Raw genomic sequence first — 14,890 nt, 5'->3', positions numbered from 1 at the left:
AACCTTGTGGCGAAGGAAAATCCTTACGGGAAAGTCATATCCTTGCGGTGAGACCTTATGCTGGAGGTAAATCGTTGTGGCGAAGACAAATCCTTCTGGCAAGACCTTGTGGCGGAGGTAAATCCTTGTGGCGAGACCTTATGACGAAGGTAAATCCTTGCTGCGAAGACAGATCCTTGTGGAAAACACCCTTACAGCGAGCATCCTTATAGCAAACTCCCTTGCGATAACTTCTTTCACGACAACCTCACTTCACCCAACACCGAGCTCGCATGGACCCCACATCATAAATTTTAATTGTTGTATTTTTGGCAACAACAATCTCAATTCAACCCCCAGCTATTTTCCAATCTACACCAGAAGAGCGATATATGCATGGGTTTGATTCTCAAGAGGTATTACTTGGCCGTCACCTTGACATTGAATTTGTGGAATCAATTAAATTCCCTTACATATAAACTTTCAAAGAGTTTGGTTGGTGGGAGTTTATGAGAAGCCATAGAGATATCTAAGAGGATGTTGTCAAAGCATTTTATTCTGATGCAAACAATCTCTATAATGGGAGAAAGTCAAACAAGAGGCTTAAAACAATCATTGGATTAACATTTTTTTAGGTTAATATGAATATGATCCATAATTTTTTTGGAATACCAGAAGGAGGAACAGACTATGCATTATGGACTTGCAATTTTGTGGGAGCTTGTTGATTAGTGTTTGAGGATGATTCTATTACTGAATTCATTTATGACATTACTAGATTGAGTTTACACAATAGATTATTGCATATCATTTGCACTCAAGTATTGGTCCCAAGAAGTGAAATTTTTTCTCAAATCACTAAGAAGGATCTATGGTTAATGCAATGCATTATATCTAATAGGAGGTCAAATCTATGCTTGCTAATTATCAATCATATGATTAGAGCCTTCAATGGGAAAACTAGATCACTGCATTATGGAATGACAATCAATACCCTATTGGACAAGGAAGTAGGAAACTTGAGTGGAGCAAGAAAGGTATATATTAATCCTACTCAACATTTGAACTCTGCCACAACCATAAGAGTAGGTTTCAAAGTAAATGGTGATGGGATTTGGGTTCAAAGCAAAAAGAGAAAGGTAGTGGTAATTGAAGAAGAAATCATTAGGAATGAACCACGATCTCTCATGAAGACCCTATACTTTCTACTTCCCAATCTTCAGGAGTTGAGGGATCTAGTGAGGATTATCATCTACTTATCCAAGGGATGGTTGATCTCAAGAATGAAATGAGTCTTCTTCGATCTCAGTAAGATGAGATGTCTTCTTAGCTGGTTTAGCTCATTTCTCTTGTGTCATCTCTTCTCGCTTGACTTCCTTCACTTGATTGGCCGCTAGTTGCCCTATCATCCTCACTGCCTCCGCCATCAGATTCTGAGCTTTTATGCTCACATATTCTCATACTTATGATGTATGTTTTGGCTTTGGTCATGTATGCTCTGGTTTTGATGATATGAACAATGTGCTCGCAAATCTTTGATATTTGTATGGTTTGTGATATTTTCACTCTTGTAATGAAATGGTTTTGATAAATGACTATATGAAAATCAATTTATACTATGAGGATTATATGAATGAGAAAATGAATTTTTATGTATATATGTTTGGAAGCAAGATATGAAAATCTATATGAATGATAAATGGCTATAAGTTTAAGTTTTGAGAGTGATTTGTCTTCAAAATAAACTTTTGATAATCTCAACTTGCCTTCAAATAGATCAAAATAAGGATATGTTAAAGTTTTCTATATTTTCAAAAGGATAGTCGACTATGTGTTTTATTCTGTTGACTATGCCTTAGAATAGTCGACTATGCTGTTAAGGATAGTCGACTATGTATAAGGATAGTCGACTATGCTGGTTGGATCTGTCGACTATGTGAGGGATCTGTCGACTATTTCTTAATCTGTCGACTATCAAGTAAGGATAGTCGACTATGGCTTTTCATCTGTCGACTATTTTTGTTCTTAGAATTCAAAAATTTCTTCACATTTTTACAATAGTCGACTATGTAACAGGATCTGTCGACTATGGGATTTTTGTGTTATAAGATAGTCGACTATGCCTTTCTGTCTGTCGACTATGTTTAGTTTTATTTGATAAAATAGTCGACTAACCTATTTTCTCTGTCGACTATGTGTTTCACAGAAACTTATAACGGCTAGTTTTTGGCGCATTAAATGCTCGCCCAACCACCCACAACGGTCCAAAAATTCAACTTACTCACCATCAACTATAAATAGGTGGTTGAAGACGCATCGAAGGCTGTTGAAATATATTGAATATCTTGAACGATCGTGCCTTCACTGTTACATCGAGCTTTAACTTTTTCTCTCTGTATTTTTCATTTAAGAGGCTTTGATATTTTACTGTTATATTACTTTTAAGCCTCGATCTTACATTTAAAGAGAGAGCTTGTAACTAAGAGTTGTACTCTTAGAATCTCTATTTCATTCTCTGTATTTTTCCTAGCGGTAGCTAGAGGGCCCATTAAGTTGGGAGGTTGTAAATTCCCTAGTCAAGGACTAGAGGACCTGCTCGTATTGAGTAGGGGGTTTGAGAGTAAAGACTGGTTTTAAAATCCTTAGTTGATAGCTAAGGTAGTGGACTAAGCTTGGAAAGCTGAACCACTATAAATACGTGTCTTCACTGCTTTCCATTATTTTTGCCTCCTTTGCATTTCTGTTTCTACTGACTTAGAATGTTCATTGATAAAATTTCATTTTTACTTTTCACCATTTGAAAGTATCTGTGCTTCTCAAAAGAATTTTTTTTTTTAATTATACCAATTCACCCCCCTCTTGGTGTGTGTCATATAAGTTCAATTCTATCAGTTTGTATTCTGAATATTTTTCTTTGATCATCTCCATAAATGTATCAATCTTTTGCTTGACATTTCTGTATGGTTAATAGTTTTTGAATGGTTATTATGGTAGCTCCTTAGACTTTACTTACCTCCTTATTATGACTAGTGATCATTTTAATTGTTATATTAAGTCATATCAGTTTAATGGGGGGTTTTCAACTTAAGTGGGAGTTTTTCTATACTTAGTTTTGAAAACCCAACATTTTTGATTTATGACAAAAATGAGGAGATATGTATATTGAAGTTGATTTTAGATTTTGCTATCATAAAAAAAAAGGGATAATGATATTTCACTTTTGTGTTTGGTTTTGATGATGAAAAACAATGAGCTTTATATTTATATTCTTATTCAAATTATAAAAATCTTTTTGGTTTCAAGGGTTCAATAGAAATCAATTTCAATCTCTTGGCTAAAATGAAAATCATTTATGTCAAATTTGTTGTGATAGAGATTGGAAAAAAAGAAGTATTATGTCTCAATTAAATCTCCAAAAATGATTTTAAATCTATTTTTAAGTGCTTGAGAAAATGGGAGCAAAATGTTTTAAAATGCAAATGGAGGTTGTTCACTAGTTCCAGGGAATTGTCGACCATCCTTACCCTTGCTATCGATCGACCTCTTAGGCTGTCAACCGCTAAAAAGCATGCTCTTTGTAGTTTGCCTTCTTTTGACCCTGTAACAATAAGTGTTAGTCGTTTTTCAAATTTGTGAACTAAGCTGTCGATCGATTCTTTGAATCTATCGACCATTTTTGTTACAGAAACGTCTAATGGATAGTTTTGGAGTGCATTTAATGCACCTTAACCATCTTTAATGGCCAAATTTTTGGATGTACTCATTTTCAACTATAAATACATGGTTGGTGCAACATTTATGAGGTTAGAGAATTCATTACAAAGTGTCCAAGTGCTCAATTGCTTTTCAATTTTTATTTTCTCTTAAAGGATCTATTGTTTCTTTGTAATTAATTTTTTCAAGTCTTGTATCTTCTTGAGAGAAATTGTAACTGAGAAGGTATTTCTTAGATCATCTCATTTATTTGTGTTCTTGTCTTTCCTAGCTAAAGTGCTATAGAGCCTACATTAATTGTAAGAGACTCTTAATTCCTAGTCTTGGGGATTAGAGGACCTACCTGTGATCAAATAGGAGGCAATAGTGAAGGTTTTAAATTTCTTAGTGAGAAATTAAGAGAGTGAATTAAGCAATGATAGGGTCATTATTACGCGAGAGTTGTCCTGGAGAACATCTCTCTTGTTATCTCTTGGGAGAATGACTTGATTGGGTGAATAAGCTATGTGGTTCTTATTATGTAAATGAGACTTGTTTAGGAGAATGTCTCTCTCTGAGTTCATTCACTTGACTAAGAGAGGAGAACATCATTCTCTAGATAAAAAAACATTTTCCTAGAGGACATATTTTCCCAATCTTCTCCAAGAGAACTATGCATGCCTCCTGAAAGATAGGTTACAACATTATCTTATTTATTAGCTTATGTTTGTAGATTTATGAGTTTTTCATTAATTAAAGTACTAATCTCTTGTGAGAAAAGTCTCAAATGTTGCCTTCTGTCCAATATTTCCAACTATTATTTTGAAACCTATAAGAAAATCAGTTTGTTGAAATCACAAACATAAAAAAATTTGAGAACTTGCTAGAGTATTGAATATTCTCAAAACAAAGAATGTGTGCCGTTGAAATTGGAGCACTAATTGAAGTTTGTTATTCATTTACATTTTCTTTGCATTCCTTTGATCAAGGCTCTTGTCAGTAGTAGTTAATTTTCTATTGTTATATTTACTCATTTGTAAATGAGTGTATTCTTATGTTATAATAAAAGTCTTTGTTTGCCATTAAAAATATTCTTGATAGACAATAGATTATATATTTGTTTATGGCTCTTTAAGAAACTAAGGAATATCTATAGTGAAACCTTAAAGAAAAAATGATGTAGGCTAAAAAAAAAAAAAAAAAAAAAATTCTATAAACCCTATATGCTTTGATCGTGGTTGTGTTTTATTTTCTTATTTTATTACTAGTAATATTTTTGACCATTCATAAGAAAACTATTATACATTAAATTATTAAAATTTTGCTAAGTTTTTTTAAATTTAAGAAAAAAAAATTACTTACTTTGATTAAATATCTAAATAATACTTTTTATCGACATTAGTAAGAGATGTAATGCTTTCGAAAAAAAAAAATCAAGGTAACCGATAAGGAACTTACATATTAAATGTAAGAGACAAAAATCCGCATAAAAATAACCTAAATCTCACAAATTTTGGTAAAGTCGATTCTATAACTCCATAGTTAGGGATTAATGTGTACTTATTTTTTGGGTGAGAGGGTCCAAGTGATATTATATCGTAGTTGAGGCAGCATCTGCGTAATTATGCGTTTTGGTGGCGAGTCCATGCTTTGACGGTGGGGTGGCGTGTCAAGTAGACGGTGACGTGGAGTGAATAAAACACGAGAAGGTAATAATAGTTGATTTAATTTTTTATTAATAATTTAATATTAAATAATACGAAAAACTTCTAAATTAAGGTACCACAGAATGGCTGCATAAACATCACCAGACAGATCTACAATTCTCCAATCTCACTCTTGTTAGCTGTCTACTTCACTGTGTCCGTCGTCTTCTTCAATTTCAGATCACGGATCCAGACAACAACATTGGAGCTGCTTTCTCTCTCTGCAATCCCTTCATTCTCTTGATTTTCTTCAGATCGGAAGGTAAGTAACCCTAATCTTCTTGGAGACGCAATTTCTCATTTGGTAGGCTGCGCTGGGAATCATTTTGGGTTTGGGAAAATTTTTAGTGGATTCAGGGTTCTTTGATTGATCAATGAAAGAACCGAATTCAACGACAGATCCAATTGGGCAAAACCTGATAAAGCTGATAAGTAATGTGTGCTTCTCAGTTTTCGTGTTCTCGGTACTTATTTTCACTGTAATTGCCATCACGTACCAGCCTCCCGATCCCTGGGAGTCTTCCAGAGCCCTAACTAGGGTTTTCACCGAAGTTGAGAACGCCACATTTCAAACGGATACTTCTGTCCTCAAAACTGGCGAAGATTTAATTGCTGCTGCTGCTACCCCGGCGGTGTCGCCGGCACTCTCGGCGGTCCTAATCACCGAGGCGGTGATTGAGAAATCGGAAGCGAACATGACTAATTTGACATTGCCATCGGGTTGCGAGGAAATGTTGGTGAATTGTTCTGATCCGCGGGTTTTGATAGCCATTGAGAGGTTTAATTTGAAGCTTTTTAAGGCCATTGTGTTTCTGGATTATCAAACTCCAGTTAATGGATCGAGAGCAGGCGAGTGTGATGTGGCGTGGAGGTTTAGAAATAAGAAGGAGAAGTCATGGAGGAGATATAGGGATTTCCGAAGGTTTAGAATAGGGTATAGTGAAAATTGCACCTATAAGGTGGTTGGTGCGAGGGGCTGGCATTCTGGTGTGAATGCCCGGAGGCCAAGGATTAGGCTTAACGCAACTAGGAGTGGCGGGCGTGCTGTAGTTCCTCCTCCCTTTCGTGACGATGAGATCAATGACACAATCCCTGTTTTGGGTTCGGATGCAGCTTTTAGAAAGGGGAAGTACTTGTACTATTCGCGTGGAGGGGATTATTGTAAAGGAATGAACCACTACCTTTGGAGCTTCTTGTGTGCTCTCGGGGAGGCTCAGTATTTGAACAGAACTTTTGTGATGGATTTGAGTCTTTGCTTGTCAGGGACTTATACTGCTGGTAATAAGGATGAGGAGGGAAAGGATTTTAGGTTCTATTTTGATTTTGAGCATTTGAAAGAAGTGGCATCGATTGTTGAAGAGGGTGAATTCCTTAGAGATTGGAAAAAGTGGGATAAGACGCACAAAAAGAAAATCCCAGTCAGAAAGGTTGCCAGCCATAAGGTTACACCAATGCAGCTGAGGAAAGATAAAAGCACAATAATTTGGAGGCAATTTGACGCTCCTGAACCAGAAAACTATTGGTATAGAGTTTGTGAAGCCCAAGCTGCCAAGTACATTCAGAGGCCGTGGCATGCTTTATGGAAATCAAAGAGACTGATGAATATAGTTTCTGGGATTAGTGGGCGTATGGACTGGGACTTTGATGCAGTTCATGTGGTTCGAGGAGAGAAAACACAGAATAAGCAGCAGTGGCCCCATTTGGATGCTGATACATCGCCAAATGCCCTCCTTCAAAAGGTTAAAGGGATGATCCAACCTTGGAGGAATTTGTACATCGCCACCAATGAGCCATTCTACAACTACTTCGACAAATTGAGGTCTCAATACAAGGTTCATTTGCTTGATGACTACAAGGAATTGTGGGGGAACACGAGCGAGTGGTACAATGAAACGAGGCTTTTGAATGGCGGCCGTCCTGTTGATTTTGATGGGTACATGAGAGTTGAAGTGGACACTGAAATCCTCTACAGAGCAAAGACCCGGGTGGAAACATTCTATAACTTGACCAGCGACTGCAAGGATGGGATCAATACATGCTGACCAGACACGGTTGGATATACATTTTATCGCTTCCTCTTTAAGTTGTGATGCATATTATTCCATATTGAATTCATGTCAGTTTTGCATTACTTGTTTGTTCAGTTGTTTGTACCGGTTGGGTTATATTGTTGAACACTTCCATCTGTAATATCAAGCTTGTATGCACGCTGTAGATTTACACTTGTGTTATACCTCAGGCTCAGGTCCCTGCCTTTTTTCCTGATCTGTAGTAACTCAAATAGGCACAATTAAAGAGATAGTTTGTGAGAAATTTTAGTGTTCAGATTTAATATTTAATTTGACCCACCCAGGCCCGGATACATACAAGGCTTGGCAGGTTCTCAACTTAAATTGATTTTATCTTCCTCTGGAAGGGCATCAGCTCTTATGGGCTTAAATGCATTAGGCGTTGTTAATGAGATGGAAAATGATTTTTTGTCCTAAAGTAGCTCTTTGAATTGGTTGTTCCATGGGTGAAATTACAATTTTACTCTTGATTTGTTTTATATGTATAAAAAAACAAATTAAATATTAAATTATAAATCCACTCAGTTTAAACATTTAATTTTCACAACTACCCTTTCATCTTTGTATCAGTTTCCAGAAGAGATACATGACTAGATAACACTAAACCATTGAAGAATCATTTATGGATGCATTTGACATATAAGGCATTCAAAATAACAAGAGAAAAACTAGGAAATGAAATGACCTTGGGAAGCCTAGAAAAACAGAGAAATAGGGATAATGGTGAGAGAGTTTTGAGAATTGGAACTCGAAAAGTTCAAATAGCATGATTTCTCCCCTAAATTAGGAAATAAATTTTAATTACTAGTTTCGACAAACTCATGAAGGGGTATTTATTCTGTTTGGACCTGGCTGAATGGGTTTTGCAAAAACTTGGGGTGAAAATCAAACTGATTTCAAGGTGGACTGGACCAGTATGTTCGGTCTCACTTGGACTGGACCAGTATGTTCGGTCTCACTTGTTTTTTCCTTTCTGGGTGGTAACCATTTTAGTGAAAAAACCATGTATAACGTATATAAAAAACTAAAAAAATGACTAGTACGAATTGTAAAATTAAAGGAAAATTCATAATGATCTGTAGAATTAAAAGATAATTTCCCATTAGCTTTAGTTTTTGGCATCTAGTTGTTGTTAGTGTTTGCTGTGATAGATTTCTCTAAGATGATAGCAAATTGTTCAAGTTAATGGGTGGCGTTACTTGGAACCTACTTTTTGCAATGTTGCCAATAAGTTCCCTTTCAAAAAAATAACCATGTCAAAAGCCTACCAGAATGTAGCAATGAATTTCAACCTTCACCATCACATTTTAGAACCAATTACCAATTATCTTTTAGACAATGACTGAGCAGAGAAAGTGTGGGTTTTGGGTTTTTGTTTTTTTTTTAATTAATTTGATTATTGGTCTAAAATTTGGACTGGACCGGACCAAAGACTGAATTGATTACACTTTAGTCCTAGAGGTTTTTTGGTTTGGTCTAATCCAATCTTCTAGTCCGAAGTAGAATTTGAACACCCCTAAGCACAGGAACGAAGTTTAAGGTAGGCCTTTACAAGTAATCAAAATCCATCTTTTTAATCTTTTATTATAATTAGATAACTCAACCATCCATGTGCACTTTGAAGTTTTTTTTTTTTTAAAATAGACAGGGCAAATTACACTGTCATTGTCAAAATACAACAATGAATTTGTAATGTGGGAAGAATGATCTTGATAGGCTTGTGTGATGATGATTAGGAGACCTTGAGGTAAATGATCAGGAGACCAAACGATTAGGAGACCAAATGATCAGGTGCCTGATGAATGGGTGGTTTGCTGATGAGCAGGTGACTATTGATGACCGTGAGGTCTTGAATAATTGAGAGGCTTGCCAAGATGAACAGATGGTTAGGGGCGCGAAAGGATGTCCCTGATGTTTTACACTTGTGTTTAGTTTTGATGATGAAAAATAACATTTGATTTTGATCCCTAAGTCATGAGTCAAGTTTATGATTTTCAACAAAAATCAATTTTAAATACCTTTGTGAAAATAAAAATCAAATGATCTATAATTTTCTCTAAGTCTGGAAGATTAACACATTATAAAGAGATATATAAGAAAATATTTTTATTTTAAAAAACTATCTTCCGGTATTTTGATAGCTAATATTCATTGTTGTTAAATTAATTTTTAATGAATTTTTCAAAAAATAGAAGGTATGTATTTTAGAAGTGGTTAAATTGCTAAATCTTGAATTTATATTAAAACTAAAATTCTACTTTCATATTATTATGGATTTTGATTTTTAGATATTTTTATTGAATTCAAATGGGGGTACTTTCTTATTTACATTTATGTGTTAAAGTAAATGGAAGGTAAAATATAAATTAAAGAAATATAAATATTTTATAATATATACATACTATGAATTATATCATCAAGCAAATCTACTAATATATATAATAATCTATCGACAGACTGTTTTTCATCTGTCGACCAGTAGAATGCAATTTTGCATCTGTCGACCGTTGTCACTCATCTATCGACCGACCAAAACCATCTGTCGACTATTTTTCTTCATTTGTCGACTGACCAAAACCATCTGTCGACTATTTTTCTTCATCTGTCAATCGAATTTTGAATTTCTACTAATTTGTCGATCGATGCCTTGCATCTGTCGACCATTTGTGTCGCAGAAACACCCAACGATTAGTTTTTTCATTCACCCAAAATAGCTTTTCCACTATCAACAACAAGATTCGTGAATGAGCTCTCAAAGCACTATAAATACAAGTTAAATAGATGATTCAAATCAACCAAGAGAGATCATTACAAGCTTAAAAGTGTTTATTCTTCAAGTGCTTAATTATTTCATTTGTTCTTTATTTTTCTCTCTAAAGGTTTTGTTTATCATTTGTATTGTCTTATTCAAGCTTTGTATTTATATTGAGAGATCTTATAACTAAGAATGTCTACTCTTAAATCCTCTATTTTTTATTATTCTTGGTTTTCCTAGCAAGATTGCTAGAGGGCTTTACTTGTTTAAGCGAGAGATTGTGATACCTAGCTTGTTGCTAGAGGATTTGTTTGTTTAAGTAAGAGGTTGTAAATTTTTAATTTGTTGCTAGAGGGCCTATCTGGAAAGATAGGAGGTTTTTTAGTGGATTGATTGAAAAATCCTTAGTGAGGAGGTAAGGTAGTGGATCAGACTTGGTTTAAGCTAAATCACTATATATCGTTGTGTATCTTCTTTGCTTGTGCTCTTTCTTTCATTTATTATTCCAAGCATTTCAATAATCCTCACTTGCTCTAAAATCTTGTTTTTCATCAAAGGAATTTTCAAGTTCAATCAAATTTTTAAAACAACCCAATTCACCTTCCTCTTGGGTCTTAGTGCCATTACTATATAAACCTAATAGTCCCCACGCAAATCCTCCAATGCTTAATTTAGTCTTCTAGTGCTTAAATGCAAAATGAAGTCAAGTGTCAGAGTGAGCGTACTTGAGAGAGGAGGTGCGCCTCTTATTTATAGAGGAGAGAGGGGGGGGGGGGGGCACGTGGCAGCCATCCTGGGCTTCCCGAGTGGCATATTTTGTAGAATCTTAAAAAATATTCTTGTGGGTCCCAAGTGATGAGGAACGCCATAACGAGATGTACCAATCTAAGGGTTTAAGACATTTTAAAAAATATTTTTCGAAAACATCAAAGATAGTAGCAGAAATAATATCGAAAAACACCTTATAAGACCCGTTTTCAATGTCCATATGCAAATCGAAAATTAAACCATGCCATAAGGGGGTTTAGTTGGTATACCTTTCAACACTTAAAGGCTGATGTAGAGGTTGAACTCCACTGGTGACAGCAACTCCTTGCTCCAAGAATAGCTCCCGAATCTCCTTTCAGTTAGATCGAATTGTCTCTTGAAACTACGAAGGGCCTATCAAGTCCATGCTCCAGTGAATGATCGAATCTCACCACTCTCTTTGTGTTAGACATAGAGAATGTGGGAGATTTTGGGCTAAAATGAAATGGGTTGAAAACAGAAAAGAATGAAACTCCAAAATCGAAAAAATAGACTCTCTATGTTTCGGTTTGCTACTCTAGCTAATGAAGTTAATAAGGAGTAGGGATTGGAAACAATGATTGAGGGCTTTAGTGAGCTTTGGAATGGGATGAAAAACGAGCCTTGGGTTGAGAGAAATCTCACACAAAACCAAGCCAAAAGCTCCTCGTTTTCTTCCACATTCCTATATATATGCATACCCTCATAACAGACAAGGGACATGGAGATAGGGCTAGGGAACTTGGAGGAGACCACAAGGACACACGCTGTCCTCCCTTTGTTTGCCCTTGCCACGTGGCTTGCTTTCCGTTACACAAAATGACAAATCAGTCGTGTAAACGTTCAGCGACTTCGATAGAAACTGTCGATAGTTTCAAAGAAACTGTCGATAGTTTGCTTACATATAAAAGGAAACTATTAACAGTTCATTTGAAACTATCGACAGTTTTGGCCCTTATTTCCAAACTTTGGTTTATTGCATTTAGGCCTACTATTAACTCTTAATAACACTTTTCACTATCTCATAATGACGTTAAGGCCCCCGTTAACTTTTGACAACATGCCCATCAACTCTTAACGATTACTTCTTAATTATTAATCATTTAAACTTGGCCTGTTAACTATTAACGGTAAATGTCATTAACTCTTAATGACAATTTCAACCTTAATCATTTAGTCAATCATCACACTCGGATATGCATGTGACTTTCTAGGTTCACTACTGACTAGCGATTGAGACACGTCAACCACTTTGACACTGACCAAACACCTTTAGTCTACAACGAGAATCTCTCCATCTCATTAATGTACCCCGAAAGACCCTGAGTGACAACTAGCATTATGTCAGGGCGATCCTACTAGTAATGAAGTCTTACTTCATAATAAAACCTATTTGGGCTTTCAATTCCAGTGTACTTTAATCCCTCCATCAGTTATCATCCCGATCCAGTGAGAGTCATGGACTGATCAAACTCATTAACTCGGTGACTATGCTAGAATTTGTGTGGTGAGATTGAGATGACACATCGGAACTCTTTCAAACATTGGAACACTTTCCAATCAAGTGTACCTTGGTCAGGGATTTCTACAATCAAGACCACCACTGATCGCATAGGATGTTCACCTCACGCTGGAGGTCGATGGATCCTATTAGCAATCACCTGCCTCTATATGCCACTACACAAGGACCACATAATGCATCTCCCATCCGTTAATTAGATGGTTCTTAGCAATGGTAAATTTCTGGCACCGACACGTGAGACAATTGTGTAACGCCCAAGATTTTTAAACTGAAATATAATGTAATACTTGGGATTTTTAGCTTCTAATACTTGAGGAAATATGTCATTTCAATGGATTATAGAAGTCTTGAGACAAAGGTTCAGTTTTTGAGCCAATGGCAAAATCGTAAATATTGAAGTTCGGGTAAAAGGGTAATTTGCCTAAAATCTTGGGGTATTAGCGTAATTTATCCTTTCTTCAAGGGCTAAAATGCAATTAAAAAATAGCCCGGGACTAAGTTGCAAGGGCCTAAGTGCAAATTATCTGAAAAGTTTGGACCAAGGTGTAGTTCTTAAAACCTTAAAATATCTCATCAAAATATCTCAAACTAAGTAGTTAAAGTAACCAAATATAGCTAACTAGTTAAAGGTGTAATGATGGGAAATGTAGAAAAATCAATTAACCATGTGGGAGTAATGATGAGAAATGTAGAAAATCAATTAACCATGTGGGAGTAATGATTGGAAATGTAGAAAAATGAATTAAACCACGTAAGATGTAATGATGAAAGTGTTGAAAATGTAATTAAGCATGTGAGGCTCAAAATATCAAAGACACATGGCAAGCTTCCATTGGTCATTAGAAAGATAAGATAAGATCACATGATGGCTCATAATGACCCCCCTGAGGTGGCATCGTGTGATTGGCCAATGAAAAGCTTACTTAGCCTCCAAGTTTACAAAAGTCTACAAACCTTATCTTAAGGACATGTGGCAAGCATTTATTGGTCACAGATGGAAGGTAATAATGAGGCCTCATGATGATATGACATGTGGCAAAACATGATTGGTTGAAAATGTCTATAAATAGGCCTTATGGTAGTTCATAAGTTTTATAAGAATTTGTTCAAGGTTGAGAGAATCAGAAGAGAGGATTTTGTGATAGAGAGTGGGGAAAATTCTGAAGAAAGAAGGAGCAAATTTGGTGTAGAAACAAAAGCAAAACAACCTCGCCGAAAAAGTTGGATCCTTTCCAACCAAGTTAAGGTAAGTACACTATGAACTATCTACGATATTTAGGTATGCTCATGAATCATGTTTATGTGGTCCCTTATGTTATGTTTCAAGCAAGTTTCATGTTCTCAAGCAAGTTATGGGACCAGGGTTTAGTAGCGCTATGCACGGAGGTTCTTACCCCTGCAAGTTGGTAGAACCTATCGTGTCCCCTTATGTTATATGTTCATGTTGCAAGTTCATGTCATGTTTAAATACGTTTGATAGTTCTCTTGTACTTGCTGAGATTTGCGTAATCTCACCCTTATGTTTTCTCCTCCCAGATGATCATGAATGAGGAGATCGGGACGTGGACGTGGAGCGTGGTGGATTATTGAAAAAGAATTTTTCAAGAATTTAAGTTTTAGTTTCCTTTTGAAACAAAGTTCTTGGGGTTGAACTCTGATATTTTCTTATATGTATGCCATAAAGCATGTCTTGGATTTTTATCTAATTTCAAGGAAATATGAGTTTGGCTTTAAGTTTCGGATATTTTTATATATGTTATTGCTATAAAGCGTCTTCACGAAGTCTTCCTTTCTTCTATTGAAACCATGTTTCTATGTCAAACTTTATATTTACACAAAACGTGCTTTGAATTTTATTATGTTCGAAACTTTACTTATGTTTATAAAAGTCTTATTTCTCAAGTTTTTCTGCTCTAAATCTCGAAATTCATATGACTATTATTATTATTAAGCATGTAAGTAAATTACAGGTGTCACAATTGTGTTACCTTCGGTCAAAGGACCAGTAATACAATCGAAACCTGTGATAGATCATAAATCCTTTCAGTCATGTGATCTATCACGTGCGTCACATTCAGTAGGTGTTCCACTAACATCTACCCACATATATACTATATCCATCTCATGGATTATGACATGCGACTCACCATCCTTTATGATTAGCATCTCATACTAATCAAAGGTAGTATCCCATGTGCCAGTCCGTAATCGACTAATCATAGTCCCCATCTGAAAATTCTAAGGACTGAGAATTATCATTAAGATATCTTTATTACAAATGTCAATTGTCACATATCCTTTAACACTTAAAAAAAAGACATTCAATAAGAAATCTAAGGACTCATTCATATATAATGATTGGAGAGCTATAAATGAAGAT

General features: G+C 35.6%; 1 protein-coding gene across 1 annotated transcript; it reads left to right on the top strand.

The window, feature by feature from the left end:
- Positions 1-5,469: 5,469 nt before the first annotated feature.
- LOC127792409 (uncharacterized) lies at positions 5,470-7,609 on the top strand. The gene has a single exon (XM_052322888.1). The coding sequence runs from the start codon at positions 5,753-5,755 to the stop codon at positions 7,418-7,420; it is 1,668 nt and encodes a 555-aa protein (XP_052178848.1). The 5' UTR covers positions 5,470-5,752; the 3' UTR covers positions 7,421-7,609.
- Positions 7,610-14,890: the final 7,281 nt, after the last annotated feature.

This window comes from Diospyros lotus, chromosome 1 (assembly GCF_014633365.1).
Source record: "Diospyros lotus cultivar Yz01 chromosome 1, ASM1463336v1, whole genome shotgun sequence".
Classification (NCBI taxonomy): domain Eukaryota; kingdom Viridiplantae; phylum Streptophyta; class Magnoliopsida; order Ericales; family Ebenaceae; genus Diospyros; species Diospyros lotus.
Note: the sequence above shows the minus strand (reverse complement) of the source record. Positions and strands in the feature narration are given on the sequence as shown.